Source organism: Procambarus clarkii, chromosome 46 (assembly GCF_040958095.1).
Source record: "Procambarus clarkii isolate CNS0578487 chromosome 46, FALCON_Pclarkii_2.0, whole genome shotgun sequence".
NCBI classification, from domain to species: Eukaryota; Metazoa; Arthropoda; class Malacostraca; order Decapoda; family Cambaridae; genus Procambarus; species Procambarus clarkii.
In genome coordinates this window covers 18,687,059-18,703,912 of record NC_091195.1, presented here as the reverse complement: position 1 = coordinate 18,703,912, position 16,854 = coordinate 18,687,059, and the positions used below count along the sequence as shown (strand labels likewise).

Below are 16,854 nucleotides of genomic sequence, written 5' to 3'. Positions count from 1 at the left end.
AAAGCCATTAGTCTACAACTTCAAGCCAACAGGAAACTTTGGCGTTAAATTAACAAGACTGAATTCAAGACAAGACAGATCACTGAATTCAATAAACTGTTTCTATTGCATTTGAAATGCTCGATTGATTGGTAGATTCATTTTAATGTTGACAAATTTAGGTTTTGAGGCTAGGTAATAATGAGTCACTAAATATCAGCTAGAAAGTGTTGAAATTCCTAAGTCTCATTGCAAATCATACTTGTGCAAAATTCAGATTGTTACAATGACGTAAGAAAACTATTTCCATAATTTTTATAAAATATTTATATATCTGTTAAATCATTCCCTGCTCCTGTACAGTATTTAACTCCTGTAGCCACTTTGAATTTATAATATTACTTTAGTAGCATCAAAATTGTGAATTAAAATTCCAAGTTATAATTCGCAAATCCTATATTTTTATCGTATTCCAACTAATGGTCCCAAGAAGTGGCCCCAGCTTCTTGCTCCTCAAAAGATATTCGGAGCAATTCAGTTATTTTTGTCTCCTTGGAGCGGCCGCGGGCCATATGCTTCACTCACGGCTTCCCACAAGCGTTAAGTAATACTAAGGACTCGTAAAGCCAAGGAGAAATGAACTCGTAAAATATACGGAAGGATGGCACTCCACCCGGGCCGCCACACCTCTCAATGCTCACTAACGGGCCACAAGTTCCTGTGATCCGTAGTGGGCCGCCACACCTTGCAATGCACCGTAGTGGGCCGCCACACCTTGCAATGCACCGTAGTGGGCCGCCACACCATGCAATGCACCGTAGTGGGCCGCCACACCATGCAATGCACCGTAGTGGGCCGCCACACCTTGCAATGCACCGTAGTGGGCCGCCACACCTTGCAATGCACCGTAGTGGGCCGCCACACCTTGCAATGCACCGTAGTGGGCCGCCACACCTTGCAATGCACCGTAGTGGGCCGCCACACCTTGCAATGCACCGTAGTGGGCCGCCACACCTTGCAATGCACCGTAGTGGGCCGCCACACCATGCAATGCACCGTAGTGGGCCGCCACACCTCTCAATGCTCACTAACGGGCCACAAGTTCCTGTGATCCGTAGTGGGCCGCCACACCTTGCAATGCACCGTAGTGGGCCGTCACACCTTGCAATGCACCGTAGTGGGCCGCCACACCTTGCAATGCACCGTAGTGGGCCGCCACACCTTGCAATGCACCGTAGTGGGCCGCCACACCTTGCAATGCACCGTAGTGGGCCGCCGCACCTTGCAATGCACCGTAGTGGGCCGTCACACCTTGCAATGCACCGTAGTGGGCCGCCGCACCTTGCAATGCACCGTAGTGGGCCGTCACACCTTGCAATGCACCGTAGTGGGCCGCCACACCTTGCAATGCACCGTAGTGGGCCGTCACACCTTGCAATGCACCGTAGTGGGCCGCCACACCTTGCAATGCACCGTAGTGGACCGCCACACCTTGCAATGCACCGTAGTGGGCCGCCACACCTTGCAATGCACCGTAGTGGGCCGCCACACCTTGCAATGCACCGTAGTGGGCCGCCACACCTTGCAATGCACCGTAGTGGGCCGCCACACCTTGCAATGCACCGTAGTGGGCCGCCACACCTTGCAATGCACCGTAGTGGGCCGCCACACCTTGCAATGCACCGTAGTGGGCCGCCACACCTTGCAATGCACCGTAATCATTTCTCCCCGAACTCTTCTGTCTTCCAGCGACATGAGGTGCAATTTACGCAGCCTTTCCTCCTAACTCATACCTCTTAGTTCTGGAACTAGTCTAGTGGTATAACTTTTAACCTTCTCCAGCTTCGTCTTATGTTTAACAAGGCATAGACCAGTGTGTGTGCAAGTACGTAGGAGCCTCACTACCTAAGCTAGCTACCTAAAGGTAGTATGGAGGGGCCTGACAGCTGAGTGGAGAGCGCTTGGGATACGTAGTCTTGTAATTCCAGGTTCGATCCCCGGTGGAGGCGGAATCAAATGGGCAGACTTTATTTCACCCTTATGCCCCCTGTTACCTAGCAGTAAATAGGTACCTGGGAGTTAGACAGCTGCTACGGGCTGCTTCCTGGGGGGGGGGGGGTGTAACAAAAAGGAGGCCTGGTCGAGGACCGGGCCGCGGGGACGCTAAGCCCCGAAATCATCGCAAGATAGCAACATGATGAGAGCTACGCTCCTGGTGTTCCCAGCACTCTGGGAACACCAACAGGCACAAAATCCTATAAAGAAACAACAGCCCCATCAATAAACGCAGAAAAAAAACGAAATGAAACGCGAGAAAAACTTAAGAGGTTTCTTTACCCCTTAAAAAGTATTCCAAATTAAGAGTGACGTTCTCATTAGAGAACTCTTAAGAGGTCTGTTAAATATTAATTATTTTAAATGAGCAGGAGAGTGTGTGTGGGGCGGGGGGGGGGGGGGGGGCGGGGGGGATGGTGAAGATGATGTGGGGTGTGCAGTGATGATTGTGTAGTCACCGTGTGTGATGGTGTGGTTGTGTGTTGATGAAGCACAACACGGGCTGCTTCTGCCACAGATAAATAATAACAAAGTAAAAACAATATTTTATTATCATTCATATTCAATTATCACTAATCAATACACACTTATTCCCCCCCCCTCCTCGCCCCCCTTGTGGCTTGTCTGTCTCTCTTGTCCCTTCCTTTCGTTGATGTCTATTTGACTTAGTGTCTTGAGAAAGGTAATTAAGTAGTTGTAGTGAGATGCGTAATTTTGAAAGTAATTTTGTGTGTCGAAATTCCCTCGGTAAGTGCAAAGGTAATATTTCAGTGAGGAAAATATGCACGAGTAACGTCGATTGGACGTTGGTAACGTCGATTGGACGTTGGTAACGTCGATTGGACGTTGGTAACGTCGATTGGACGTTGGTAACGTCGATTGGACGTTGGTAACGTCTATTGGACGTTGGTAACGTCTATTGGACGTTGGTAACGTCGATTGGACGTTGGTAACGTCGATTGGACGTTGGTAACGTCGATTGGACGTTGGTAACGTCGATTGGACGTTGGTAACGTCGATTGGACGTTGGTAATGTTGATCCGACGAGGAAAAACATGAAAAACATGTTGATAACGCCTTGAATCAACACCAATAGTACATATTTGTGCTCACCGGGATGCATAGTAGTGAGGTTATCTTGAGATGATTTCGGGGGTTAGCGTCCCCGCGGCCCGGTCCTCGACCAGGCCTCCTTTTTTGTTACACATCCTCAGGAAGCAGCCCGAAGCAGCTGTCTAACTCCCAGGTACCTATTTACTGCTAGGTAACAGGGGGCATCAGGGGTAAAGAAGCTGTGCCCATTTGTTTCTGACTCCGCCGGGGATCGAACCCGGATCCGTAGGACTTCGAATTCTCAGCGCTGTACTGCAGTAATTTAAATAACTATTGCAAATCGATGTTTTGCAGTGTTCGGATTTTGATATATGTAAGCTGTTACTGTGTCTTTCATAAGTTATTAAATCTCTGCTGAATCAATCAGTCTGAATGGTAAGTGACTAATCTTGTCGTCTTACTAATTATTGAACTTATATGCTACATAAATAGCTTCAAAATTGTTGTTTAGGGTTCCAATTGCGTTATACAATTCCTGTATTCATATACAAAAATTATTTTTTTTATTTAAAAACTTTTGTAGTTTATGTAAATTTAAAAAAAAGAGTTAATATAATACTAAGTTTTAAACAAAACAAATTTAACAATAATTAATTACATTTATTACATAATATAAAAAAAATAAAACCTATTAATTTGCATTAAATACAAATAATATTTAAATAAAATACATGACCATTTATAAGAGGGCGTCCATCTTTGTCAAAGTTAGGAGGTCAGATGTTTGTGGCTAGCCTCGCCGACCTTGCAGCGAGAGTGGTCTGAGGTGCGGGACAGACTGAGATGAGAATTCTGGCCGGTTGAGGATGCCAGAACTCATGAGAGAAGAGCATGCCAGAGTCACACATTCTGACCCAAACGACAATTTTTTGGCACTACTAGCTGGGTACACCTTGATAAATATTTTGAAAACTAATCCTACAATGCATCGTAGTGGGCCGCCACACCTTGCAATGCACCGTAGTGGGCCGCCACACCCTGCAATGCACCGTAGCGGGCCGCCACACCTTGCAATGCACCGTAGTGGGCCGCCACACCCTGCAATGCACCGTAGCGGGCCGCCACACCCTGCAATGCACCGTAGCGGGCCGCCACACCTTGCAATGCACCGTAGTCGGCCGCCACACCTTGTAAAGCTGTGTGATCGCGGGTCACGCCTTAACGTGCTTCCTATGAGGTACCAAGCTAGTCCACAATTCAATATAATTATACTTTTCAAGCCTTACCCTACTAGTTTTACACACAGGAGGGTACAGGAGCAGACGACTGCTGACTCCTGTTAGCTGGCTGAGAGCTTTCCCTTCCCATAGCTCATGGTAAGCCTTACCCTACTAGTTTTACACACAGGAGGGTACAGGAGCAGACGACTGCTGACTCCTGTTAGCTGGCTGAGAGCTTTCCCTTCCCATAGCTCATGCAAGGAACAAGTGACCCTCTCCAGTTATCAAACAAATATAGCTGCTACGGGCCGCTTCCTGGGGATGTGTGTGTTTGCCCGCGCGCGAGTTAGAATTATATGTAGTAGATATAATAGAGAATTAATAGATTGGTTAGAGAGGCGGGGACCAAGGGCTAATAGTTCGATTTAGCAAACACAAATAGTAAACACACACACCGAACAGGCGCCACACACACACACACACACACAGGTAGGTAGTAGGTACCATAATAGGGTAGATAAAGACAAGCTATTTAACACAAGGGGAACACGCACAAGGGGACACAGGTGGAAACTGAGTGCCCAAATGAACCACAGAAATATTAGAAAGAACTTTTTTAGTGTCAGAGTAGTTGACAAATGGAATGCATTAGGCAGTGATGTGGTGGAGGCTGACTCCATACACAGTTTCAAGTGTAGATATGATAGAGCCCAATAGGCTCAGGAATCTGTACACCTGTTGATTGACGGTTGAGAGGCGGGACCGAAGAGCCAGAGCTCAACCCCGCAAACACAACTAGGTGAGTACAACTAGGTGAGTACACACACACACACACACACACACACACACACACACACACACACACACACACACACACACACACACACACACACACACACACACATTTTCATTCATTCATACCCTGTTCCTTCAGCAGCTGAAACAACACGACCCTCGAGCCTGCTTCAGGTATGTCAACAGCTGATTCCATTCATACCTCTCTAGTATTTACACAGGTGGTAGAGGCCACCACACACCACTGGCGCCCGTGTTTACACCTGTCCATTGAGCCATACCGCTCAGCCGACTCTCACCTGTCCGAACAGATGTAACCTAACTGTATTGATTTGTTTTTGTATCGATCCATTTCCTTCATGGCGTTTGATAGTGTTTTATATTTTGGGTTGGTTGAATTTCTATTTGTTTAATCGACTTTTTGGTCCAGGACGGACCGAAACGTCGTCGTCCCTTCACCTTCTAGTGTGTGGTCTGGTCAACTGTATTTCCTTTTGTTTAATCGTAGTTTTTTCTAGTGGTTTATATCATCTGTTTGAATTTAATGATTTGACGAACGTCACATCTGATTTTTGTTGTTGTAGTTCAAGTATGTTTATTGAGGCAAAAAAAGAAATACATCTCAAAGGGATAGAGTAGCTTAGGCTATTTCTACCCCTCTTTGTTTTAGTCTTATCTGGACTACCGTATAGAACACAATGCGTGAGTATTGTGGTGAGTTTTGTTTATACTAATACCACTAGCAATTCTGACGATGCTGAGATTCCGTCTTCAGGAATTATAATTGATCCACTAGCATCTACAGCGATGCACTCCTCTCTAAATCAATGAAAGAACTGCGATGTCTATCTTGGCTCTAATTAGATCGCCTCCTGATTGTTGCTATGTATACTGAAGAGAAAAAACACATTGTTTTAAAGGTTTTGTCTTGAAATTCTTCAGAGAGACATCGTTTGAGTCGGGATTAGGCACGAAAGCTCTCAGCCAGCTAACAGGAGTCAGCAGTCGTCTGCTCCTGTACCCACCTGTGTGTAAAACTAGTAGGGTAAGGCTTACCATGAGCTATGGGAAGGGAAAGTTCTCAGCCAGCTAACAGGAGTCAGCAGTCGTCTGCTCCTGTACCCACCTGTGTGTAAAACTAGTAGGGTAAGGCTTCCCATGAGCTATGGGAAGGGAAAGCTCTCAGTCAGCTAACAGGAGTCAGCAGTTGTCTGCTCCTGTACCCTCCTGTGTGTAAAACTAGTAGGGTAAGGCTTACCATGAGCTATGGGAAGGGAAAGCTCTCAGCCAGCTAACAGGAGTCAGCAGTCGTCTATTCCTGTGTAAAAAAAACTATATATGTTAGCGGCTTCAATTCCGGTACCTCATAGGAAGCACGTTAAAGTGTGACCCGCGATCACGCAGCATTGCAAGGTGTGGCGGCCCACTACGGTGCATTGCAAGGTGTGGCGGCCCACTACGGTGCATTGCAAGGTGTGGCGGCCCACTACGGTGCATTGCAAGGTGGGGCGGCCCACTACGGTGCATTGCAAGGTGGGGCGGCCCACTACGGTGCATTGCAAGGTGTGGCGGCCCACTACGGTGCATTGCAAGGTGGGGCGGCCCACTACGGTGCATTGCAAGGTGGGGCGGCCCACTACGGTGCATTGCAAGGTGGGGCGGCCCACTACGGTGCATTGCAAGGTGGGGCGGCCCACTACGGTGCATTGCAAGGTGGGGCGGCCCACTACGGTGCATTGCAAGGTGGGGCGGCCCACTACGGTGCATTGCAAGGTGGGGCGGCCCACTACGGTGCATTGCAAGGTGTGGCGGCCCACTACGGTGCATTGCAAGGTGTGGCGGCCCACTACGGTGCCTTGCAAGGTGTGGCGGCCCACTACGGTGCCTTGCAAGGTGTGGCGGCCCACTACGGTGCCTTGCAAGGTGTGGCGGCCCACTACGGTGCATTGCAAGGTGTGGCGGCCCACTACGGTGCATTGCAAGGTGTGGCGGCCCACTACGGATCACAGGAACTTGTGGCCCGTTAGTGAGCATTGAGAGGTGTGGCGGCCCGGGTGGAGTGCCATCCTTCCGTATATTTTACGAGTTCATTTCTCCTTGGCTTTACGAGTCCTTAGTATTACTTAACGCTTGTGGGAAGCCGTGAGTGAAGCATATGGCCCGCGGCCGCTCCAAGGAGACAAAAATAACTGAATTGCTCCGAATATCTTTTGAGGAGCAAGAAGCTGGGACCACTTCTTGGGACCATTAGTAGGAATACGATAAAAATATAGGATTTGCGAATTATAATTTGGAAACTTATGCCATAATTTTGATGCTATTATTATAATATTATAAATTCAAAGTGGCTACAGGAGTTAAATACTGTACAGGAGCAGGGAATGATTTAGCAGATATTTAATTTTATGACAAAAATTGGAATAGTTTTCTTACGTCATTGTAACAATCTGAATTTTGCACAAGTATGATTTGCAATGAGACTTAGGAATTTCAACACTTTCTAGCTGATATCTAGTAACTATCATTACCTAGACTCAAAACCTAAATTTGTCAACATTAAAATGAATCTACCAATCAATCGAGCATTTCAAATGCAATAGAAACAGTTTATTGAATTCAGTGATCTTAAGTCTTGTTAATTTAACGCCAAAGTTTCCTGTTGGCTTGAAGTTGTAGTCTAATGGCTTTTGCGATTATTGAATCATAATGTATATTATTTGTATTTCTAAATTTTAATCACTGTCTTTTGCATCATGTACAATGGTTACCCAATTTATTTAATATATCAGTTGTATTTATTGCAATTTGTACAAGGTTTGATATTGATTTTAATTAAAGCAAATAATAAATTTTAAATTTTTCTAATATTGTCTAAATAATTTTATTATTATTAAATACTTTTTCATATTTTACATAGAAAACCAGCGATATTGTATACAAAAATACACTTTTGTATATGAATTGGGATTTGCAAATTTCACTTCGGAACCCTAAACCACAATTTTGGCGCTATTAATATAGCATTATACATTCATACCTTAATAAATTTTAATACGTAACTGGAACCAGCAAATGATTCCTAAGATAATTGGGAATCATTTAATTAATAACTTGCAACAATTCAATTGTTGCACAACATTAATTTACAAATATATTGGCAATATCAACACTTGAAACCATGATCATTACTTATCACCAGAACCCTAAGTTTGTGAACATTAAACTGCATCAGTATAACTGAGTTAGTGCAACAGTGTAGTCCTGAAGATGTTACATTGCTGACGAAACGTCGAAAAATATAAATGGAAAGATTAAGTGATCTGTTTCTTCTCCCTCCAGATAGGAAATATTTGCGTAGAATGGAAAATATAAAAAGTTTATATTTAACACAACAGCATGATGACTATTGACATGTAAATTAATAATATAGGGGTACCACCTCTAGTTGCGTTTGTAGGGACCCTCGACCTCGAAGAAGACAATATGTAGCACCCGGGGAGCTTTGTGGGGCACCCGCGTACACTCACATATTGTCTTCTCCTACCACCCCCTATATTTTTGTCATTTTATTTTATTTAAAATGTCATTACACAAAAGGCGTTACAACATTGGTTACTTGCAAGGTACAAGGCTACTTGTCACAGGTTATAGAATTCCTCCAGTCCCTCTGATGGCTGGCAGGAACCACAGATGCAGTGAGCATTTTCCTCTCAGGACTGCCACACTAAGGCGCTGAAAGTGGAAACTGGTGGCTCTAGGGTATCTAGTTGATTCAATTAGCTTAGAACCCAGCTTCTTCAGGAAACTAGCAGCACTTTTACCCCAGGCACCAAGTGTGTGTGAGGCAATGGGGACAAAATTGTAGTGGTGATCAAGGTATATGTATTTAAGAGATTCAAGCTGTTGCTGTATCGTCTGTTTTATGCTACTACAGCCAAAGTGTGGATAGCAGAATTTTTTTATTTTCCCAAGATCAATGAATAATGGTGTATATTACTATAAGAATTTGTTTATGAAATTAGTTTTCAAAATATTTATCAAGGTGTACCCAGCGAGTAGTGCCAAAAAATTGTGGTCTGGGTCAGAATGTGACTCTGGCATGCTCTTCTCTCATGAGTTCTGGCATCCTCAACCGGCCAGAATTCTCATCTCAGTCTGTCCCGCACCTCAGACCACTCTCGCTGCAAGGTCGGCGAGGCTAGCCACAAACATCTGACCTTCAAACTTGGACAAAGATGGACACCCTCTTATAAATGGTCATGTATTTTATTTAAATATAATTTATAATGCAAATTAATTGCTTTAAAATTTCTTTATATTTTTTAATAAATGCAAAAAATTTGTTTCAGGTTTGTTTCATTTAAAAATTTGTATTATATTCTTTCTAAATTTACATAAATTACCTAAGTTTTTATATAAGGAAACTAATTTTTGTATATGAATACAGGAATTTCACACCGTATTCGGAACCCTAAACCACAATTTTAAAGCTATTTATATAGCATATAAGTTCAATAATTAATAAGAACAAGATTAGTCACCTACCATACAGACTGATTGATACAGCAGAGATTGAATAACTGATGAAACGCACAGTAACAACTTACATATGCAGGCGATGAGTCACAATAACGTGGCTGAAGTATGTTGACCAGACCACACGCTAGAAATTGAAGGGACGACGACGTTTCGGTCCGTCCTGGACCATTCTCAAGTCGATCGACTTGAGAATGGTCCAGGACGGACCGAAACGTCGTCGTCCCTTCAATTTCTAGTGTGTGGTCTGGTCAACTTACATATATCAAAATCCCAACACTGCAAGACATCGATTTACAATAGTTATTTAAAATGACTGCAGTACAGCGTTTGGGATTCGGAGTCCTACGGTTCCGGGTTAGATTCCCGGCGGAGGAGGAAACAAATGGGCACAGCTTCTTTCGTCCTGATGCTCGGTCCACTTAGCAGTAAAAGGTACCTGGGAGTTAGACAGCTGCTACGGGCTGCTTCCTGGGGGTGTGTAACAAAAAGGAGACCTGGTCGAGGACCGGGCCGCGGGGACGCTAAGCCCTGAAATCATCTCAAGATAACTCCCCCCCCCCTCACCATCACCCTCGCCACATCATTATCACTATCATCTTCCTCCCCGCCCCTCCCCCCCCACCCCCCCCCACCCCCCCCCCCCCCACACACACACACCACCCCCCCCACACACACACACACACCACCCCACACACACACACCACCCCCCCCCACACACACCACCCCCCCCACACACCCCCCCCCCCACACACACACACCCCCACACACCCCCCCCCCCCCCCCCCCCCACACACACACACACACCTTGTCTTCACAACTGCCTCAGTCGTGTCTCCACGAAGGTAAACAGTCGACCTTTCGCCACGGCTCTGAGCCAGGCCGCCCCGAGGCCTGTACTGTCTCCAGTGGTCCGCTTGACTCTCATTAAGCCTTTTAAGGTGATGTATATTAACCTGAATTTACCCGAGGGCCACTAGTATCCTCGACGAGGACAGGCAGCTGGCGGCTTGTCAAAGATTCCATCCATTTGTCCTGATATGCAAATGAGAATTCGAATGCCTTTATGGTAAAATATATTTTTCTAGACTACGCGACTATGTGATTTAGTAATGATACTACAAATGTATATTTATAGTAAAATATTTAAAATAATAATATTTATAATAGTCACAGCTATATAATGGATACACATTACATATTTTTCTCTGATTTTTTTTTATATAAAAATATAGATCAAAATAATATGCCACTGAGTAGCAAACTTCTCAGGTTCTAGGGATCAATATATTATTACGAGATATATCATAACATCAAGAAATTATATTGTTGTAAAAAAACTGTAAAAAGTAAGTTTTCAATAAATAAGACAATTTTTATAATACACTAGAAAACGGAAAATGAAATGTTCATTCTGAATTATCTGCCTCCGGTTCCAGCAACCAATGGGGGAGCCCCCGGTTCCAGCAACCAATGGGGGAGCCTCTCGGTTCCAGCAACCAATGGGGCAGAGCCTCCGGTTCCAGCAACCAATGGGGCAGAGCCTCCGGTTCCAGCAACCAATGGGGCAGAGCCTCCGGTTCCAGCAACCAATGGGGCAGAGCCTCCGGTTCCAGCAACCAATGGGGCAGAGCCTCCGGTTCCAGCAACCAATGGGGTAGAGCCTCCGGTTCCAGCAACCAATGGGGGCAGAGCCTCCGGTTCCAGCAACCAATGGGGCAGAGCCTCCGGTTCCAGCAACCAATGGGGCAGAGCCTCCGGTTCCAGCAACCAATGGGGCAGAGCCTCCGGTTCCAGCAACCAATGGGACAGAGCCTCCGGTTCCAGCAACCAATGGGGCAGAGCCTCCGGTTCCAGCAACCAATGGGGCAGAGCCTCCGGTTCCAGCAACCAATGGGACAGAGCCTCTGGTTCCAGCAACCAATGGGGCAGAGCCTCCGGTTCCAGCAACCAATGGGACAGAGCCTCCGGTTCCAGCAACCAATGGGGCAGAGCCTCCGGTTCCAGCAACCAATGGGGCAGAGCCTCCGGTTCCAGCAACCAATGGGGCAGAGCCTCCGGTTCCAGCAACCAATGGGGCAGAGCCTCCGGTTCCAGCAACCAATGGGGCAGAGCCTCCGGTTCCAGCAACCAATGGGGCAGAGCCTCCGGTTCCAGCAACCAATGGGGCAGAGCCTCTGGTTCCAGCAACCAATGGGAGAGCCTCTGGTTGCAGCAACCAATGGGGGTTGCACTGACTCCAACTACCAGCAGAGAGGAGGGAAGGGAAGGTTCTGACACCAACAACCAATAGGGTTGTTGTGGCCCCCAGCAACCAGTACGAAGGTTCAGACTTCAGCAGCCAATAGGGAGTCTGGGTTCAGACTTCAGCAACCAATAGGGAGTCTGGGTTCAGACTTCAGCAACCAATAGGCAGTCTCTGTTTGCCGCTCGCCAAGCAGGCTCAACAGCTGGCGCGGGAAACTGGCAGACGTCGCGTGACTCCCGAGGCGAGAGGACGTGTGTCTTGTGAACTCTCCCGCCTGGTGACTGGAATGCGTGTGTATGCGTGTGTGTGTGTTTCTGTGGTCGAAGTGAATTAACGAAACTTGCTACGTGCGGTGAGATGAATCGTCATTATTTTTCAGATGTGATGGAACGAAATAAGTTTGCGAGAACTTTAGTGAAATCTGACAAACATTATTAGTTCGTTTCCACCTTGGAGCGATGACAGACCTCGAGGGAGGTGCACGATTTGCCTCGCAAAGTGTTCACAAAATAAGAAGAAAATCACTAACTAGAAAAGACAAAAATATCTTAACTGAAAATACATAAAACTTTGATGACAAAAATGATCGCTGAGTGCGTTTGCCGAGTGCAGTGGATGGGTGTTCGCTAGGTCAGGGTAATAAAGCATTTTGACCATTGAGCTGTAAAACCAATTCCCAGTGAAGTCCAACTCTACTAGATGATAATTCTGGCCGGACGTCAAACACAGTGAAACCATAACAGCGTTTATTAAACAAAACAAACAAAGATTAAGACCTAAAATAGATTCAAACCTAAAAAAAAATAAAGTTTGTCTAGTTAGATTTTATTTTGGTGGCAAAGCTCCGAGTGAACGGATTTATTTGGCATTACAAGCGGAAATTATTATTCTGTAGTGAATAAAGAAAAGAAAAACCATTATATTCCAGAACAGAGCTGTTATATTCAGAACTAAAATAAATAGTCTCCCCTTTGATCAAGAAAAACAAAATCGAGTTCTATTTTCCACAGAATAACTAAAGTATCAAATCTAAAACTTATAAGGAAACACAGTCAGTGTCTGAGAACCAATCCAAACAAAATTAAAATAACCAGTCAACAAAACAGTAGTGAGTGTAAAACCTGCCGTACGCGGCATGATAGACCTAGTGCGAGGAATAATCTGGTGTAACGAAATAATTTTGTCAGTCAAACGAAAATTAAAAAGGTCTAACAGTGAGCGAAAAGGTTCAAAGCATTAAAATTATAAAACTGTTGAAAGCAAAGAAATAAGTTAATATCGAAAACGCGTATAAAGTAATCTACAGTGGAAAAAGTAAACATATATGCAAATATATACTTTTTTCGGTCATATATAACAACATATGTTTACAAGAAAGAATGCTATCAAAATATACTAAAATATATACCTATATATATATAACAAACAACGAATGTGAACAGAAAAATAAAGTTTATAGTTGTGCAAAACAATGCTTAACAAAAACGAGTTTTAACGATATATAAACAGAACTATTGCCAAAAGCAAACATTTTGTGCTCAAAAGCCTCCTCACAGCATTATAAAACTTTCACAGGTGTTTCGTTTCATTGTAAAATCATTGCACAGGTGTGAAACGAAACTGTGAACCACAGGTGTGAAACTGACGACATATGATATCAGAACACACGATATCTAACCCCAAAAATATATAATAAAGGAAATTTACTGTGACTATAAAAAAAAATTATTTTAAAAAACTCGACTGAAGCCTTGAAGGTAACGACATATCAGGAAATCCACATGAACATCATACGAGAAATCGGAGGCAATAAACCGTATCTGACCTTACACGAACGATCTATAAGATAACCCCAGAGTGTGAGATTCGGATAACTAGGAGACTTCTCTTATCCGGCCGGGATGGACCCGAAAGACTGGCTGAATTTAAGACAGGTCTATCGGGCGCGTTTCACTGCAGCCTCGTCCAAGATGGATTCTAAGATCAGCTTCGCTCGCTGTAAACGAGGTGAGTAGCGATGTATACCCGCCCTTCGTGGGTGGCTATGTATAGCCGCCCTTCGCAGGTGGCTATGTATAGCCGCCCTTCGTGGATACCTATGTATACCCACCCTTCGTGGATACCTATGTATACCCACCCTTCGTGGATACCTATGTATACCCACCCTTCGTAGGTAGTTACGTATATCCACCCCTTGTAGGTAACTATGTATTCCCACCAGTTGTAACTATATATATATATATATATATATATATATATATATATATATATATATATATATATATATATATATATATATATATATATTATATATATATATATATTATATATATATATATATATATTATATATATAGCTATTATATATATATATAATAGCTATATATATAATATATATATATTATATAATATTATATATATAGCTATTATATATATAGCTATTATATATATAGCTATTTATATATATAGCTATTTATATATATATATATATATATATATATATATATATATATATATATATATATATATATATATATATATATATATATATGTCGTACCTAATAGCCAGAACGCACTTCTCAGCCTACTATTCAAGGCCCGATTTGCCTAATAAGCCTAGTTTTCATGAATTAATGTTTTTTCGTCTACCTAACCTACCTAACCTAACCTAACCTAGCTTTTTTTGGCTACCTAACCTAACCTTACCTATAAATATAGGTTAGGTTAGGTTAGGTAGGGTTGGTTAGGTTCGGTCATATATCTACTTTAATTTTAACTACAATAAACAAAAATTGACCTCATACATAGAGAAAAGGGTTGCTTTATGATTTCATAAGAAAAAAATTATAGTAAATATATTAATTCAGGAAAACTTGGCTTATTAGGCAAATCGGGCCTTGAATAGTAGGCTGAGAAGTGAGTTCTGGCTACTAGGTACGACATATATATATATATATGTCGTACCTAGTAGCCAGAACGCGCTTATCAGCCTACTATGCAAGGCCCGATTTGCCTAATAAGCCAAGTTTTACTGAATTAATATATTTTCTCTAATTTTTTTCCTATGAAATGATAAAGCTACCCATTTCATTATGTATGAGGTCAATTTTTTTTAGTGGAGTTAAAATTAGCGTAGATATATGACCTAACCTAACCAACCGTACCTAACCTAACCTAACCTATCTTTATAGGTTTGGTTAGGTTAGGTAGCCGAAAAAGTTAGCTTAGGTTAGGTTAGGTAGGTTAGGTAGTCGAAAAACTATTAATTCATGAAAACTTGGCTTATTAAGTAAATCGGCCCTTGAATAGTAGGCTGACAAGTGCATTCTGGCTACTAGGTACGACATATATATATATATATTATACACACACACACACACACACACACACACCATTAGTTAGCACACAATTTCCATTAGGAATATGGGTAATGACATTCCAGTTCCATAATCCAAATAGATTTTAGTAGCCAATGACAAGACGCGGCTGTTTTACCAACATTTATTAAAATTATTTTGCCATCCAAAACCTAAAAAAGAAATTAAAGTGATGAAGTTTTAGTCCTACTTGGCAACAGTCCAGTAGGGACCGAAACATCGTCGCGCGAACCTGAACAATATGTTCTGTTAATTGGGTGGTTGAGGTTTTCCAATTAGTTCATTCTGAGGTCAAGTTTTGCCTCTTGATATTCCAAAAATAAGATGAGTGCTTGAAGAAACTATTCATCTAGTAACTGGGGAAAGAGCTTAGGCTATTCACTGTATGAATAGCATTCACTGGATGATGGGACGCCAGCCTTTGGACTGAGGTAGCCTAGCTCTATGGCTAGAGTGACTGAACAAGCCTAGCTCTATGGCTAGTGACTGAACAAGTCTAGCTCTATGGCTAGAGTGACTGAACAAGTCTAGCTCTATGGCTAGTGACTGAACGAGCCTACCTCTATGGCTAGAGTGACTGAACGAGCCTACCTCTATGGCTAGAGTGACTGAACGAGCCTATCTCTATGACTAGAGTGACTGAACGAGCCTACCTCTATGGCTAGAGTGACTGAACGAGCCTACCTCTATGGCTAGAGTGACTGAACGAGCCTATCTCTATGGCTAGTGACTGAACGAGCCTACCTCTATGGCTAGAGTGACTGAACGAGCCTACCTCTATGGCTAGAGTGACTGAACGAGCCTATCTCTATGGCTAGAGTGACTGAACGAGCCTACCTCTATGGCTAGAGTGACTGAACGAGCCTACCTCTATGGCTAGAGTGACTGAACGAGCCTATCTCTATGGCTAGAGTGACTGAACGAGCCTACCTCTATGGCTATAGTGACTGAACGAGCCTACCTCTATGGCTATAGTGACTGAACGAGCCTACCTCTATGGCTATAGTGACTGAACGAGCCTACCTCTATGGCTAGAGTGACTGAACGAGCCTAGCTCTATAGCTAGAGTGACTGAACGAGCCTACCTCTATGGCTAGAGTGACTGAATGAGCCTACCTCTATGTCTAGAGTGACTGAACGAGCCTACCTCTATGGCTAGAGTGACTGAACGAGCCTAGCTCTACGGCTAGAGTGACTGAACGAGCCTACCTCTATGGCTAGAGTGACTGAACGAGCCTATCTCTATGGCTAGAGTGACTGAACGAGCCTACCTCTATGGCTAGAGTGACTGAACGAGCCTACCTCTATGGCTAGAGTGACTGAACGAGCCTACCTCTATGGCTAGAGTGACTGAACGAGCCTACCTCTATGGCTAGAGTGACTGAACGAGCCTACCTCTATGGCTAGAGTGACACCAGTCATGCCAACAGCTGACACTCGCATTGCGCCAGTCACAACCGGAAGCCGAAACCGTCGCATCATTTGTCAATGTCAAAGTCATTCTCAAAATTTATGGTTGTCAGTGAGTTAGTGTTGTACTTTCACTATTATTATTATTATTATTATTTTAGAAATCGAAATTCGTAATTGTA

The 16,854-nt window shown here is 43.7% G+C and overlaps 3 protein-coding genes across 4 annotated transcripts in view; 2 read left to right on the top strand and 1 right to left on the bottom strand.

Moving 5' to 3' along the window:
• Positions 1-679: 679 nt before the first annotated feature.
• LOC123770597 (fibroin heavy chain-like) lies at positions 680-5,298 on the bottom strand. The gene is made up of 4 exons (XM_045762634.1): positions 5,229-5,298; positions 4,070-4,283; positions 1,072-1,721; positions 680-963 (listed from the first exon to the last, which is right to left on the bottom strand). The coding sequence occupies exons 1-4, from the start codon at positions 5,296-5,298 to the stop codon at positions 680-682; spliced, it is 1,218 nt and encodes a 405-aa protein (XP_045618590.1).
• A 6,022-nt stretch (positions 5,299-11,320) lies between these two features.
• Positions 11,321-11,875, top strand: LOC123770598 (uncharacterized). The gene has a single exon (XM_045762635.1). The coding sequence runs from the start codon at positions 11,321-11,323 to the stop codon at positions 11,873-11,875; it is 555 nt and encodes a 184-aa protein (XP_045618591.1).
• A 234-nt stretch (positions 11,876-12,109) lies between these two features.
• Positions 12,110-16,854, top strand: part of LOC123770492 (uncharacterized) — a 119,040-nt gene continuing 114,295 nt past the window's right edge. The window contains exons 1-2 of one of the 2 annotated variants that reach the window (XM_069301755.1): positions 12,110-12,176; positions 12,266-13,893. In XM_069301755.1, coding sequence (XP_069157856.1) covers positions 13,788-13,893 — 106 coding nt within the window. In that variant the 5' untranslated portion in view covers positions 12,110-12,176; positions 12,266-13,787. Of the gene's footprint in view, positions 13,894-16,854 lie in introns of both variants that reach the window. The other variant, XM_045762417.2, reaches the window with a different exon arrangement.

What these genes read in the sequence shown, in the direction of transcription:
- LOC123770597 (XM_045762634.1), bottom strand. Translation starts at nt 5,298, where the DNA reads ATGGAATCAGCTGTTGACATACCTGAAGCAGGCTCGAGGGTCGTGTTG. An exon ending in TCAGCTGCTGAAGGAACAGG is followed by an intron (nt 4,284 to 5,228) that starts GTATGAATGAAT and finishes GCGATCACACAG; the next exon opens with CTTTACAAGGTGTGGCGGCC. An exon ending in ATCACAGGAACTTGTGGCCC is followed by an intron (nt 964 to 1,071) that starts GTTAGTGAGCAT and finishes GTGCATTGCAAG; the next exon opens with GTGTGGCGGCCCACTACGGT.
- LOC123770598 (XM_045762635.1), top strand. Translation starts at nt 11,321, where the DNA reads ATGGGGGCAGAGCCTCCGGTTCCAGCAACCAATGGGGCAGAGCCTCCG.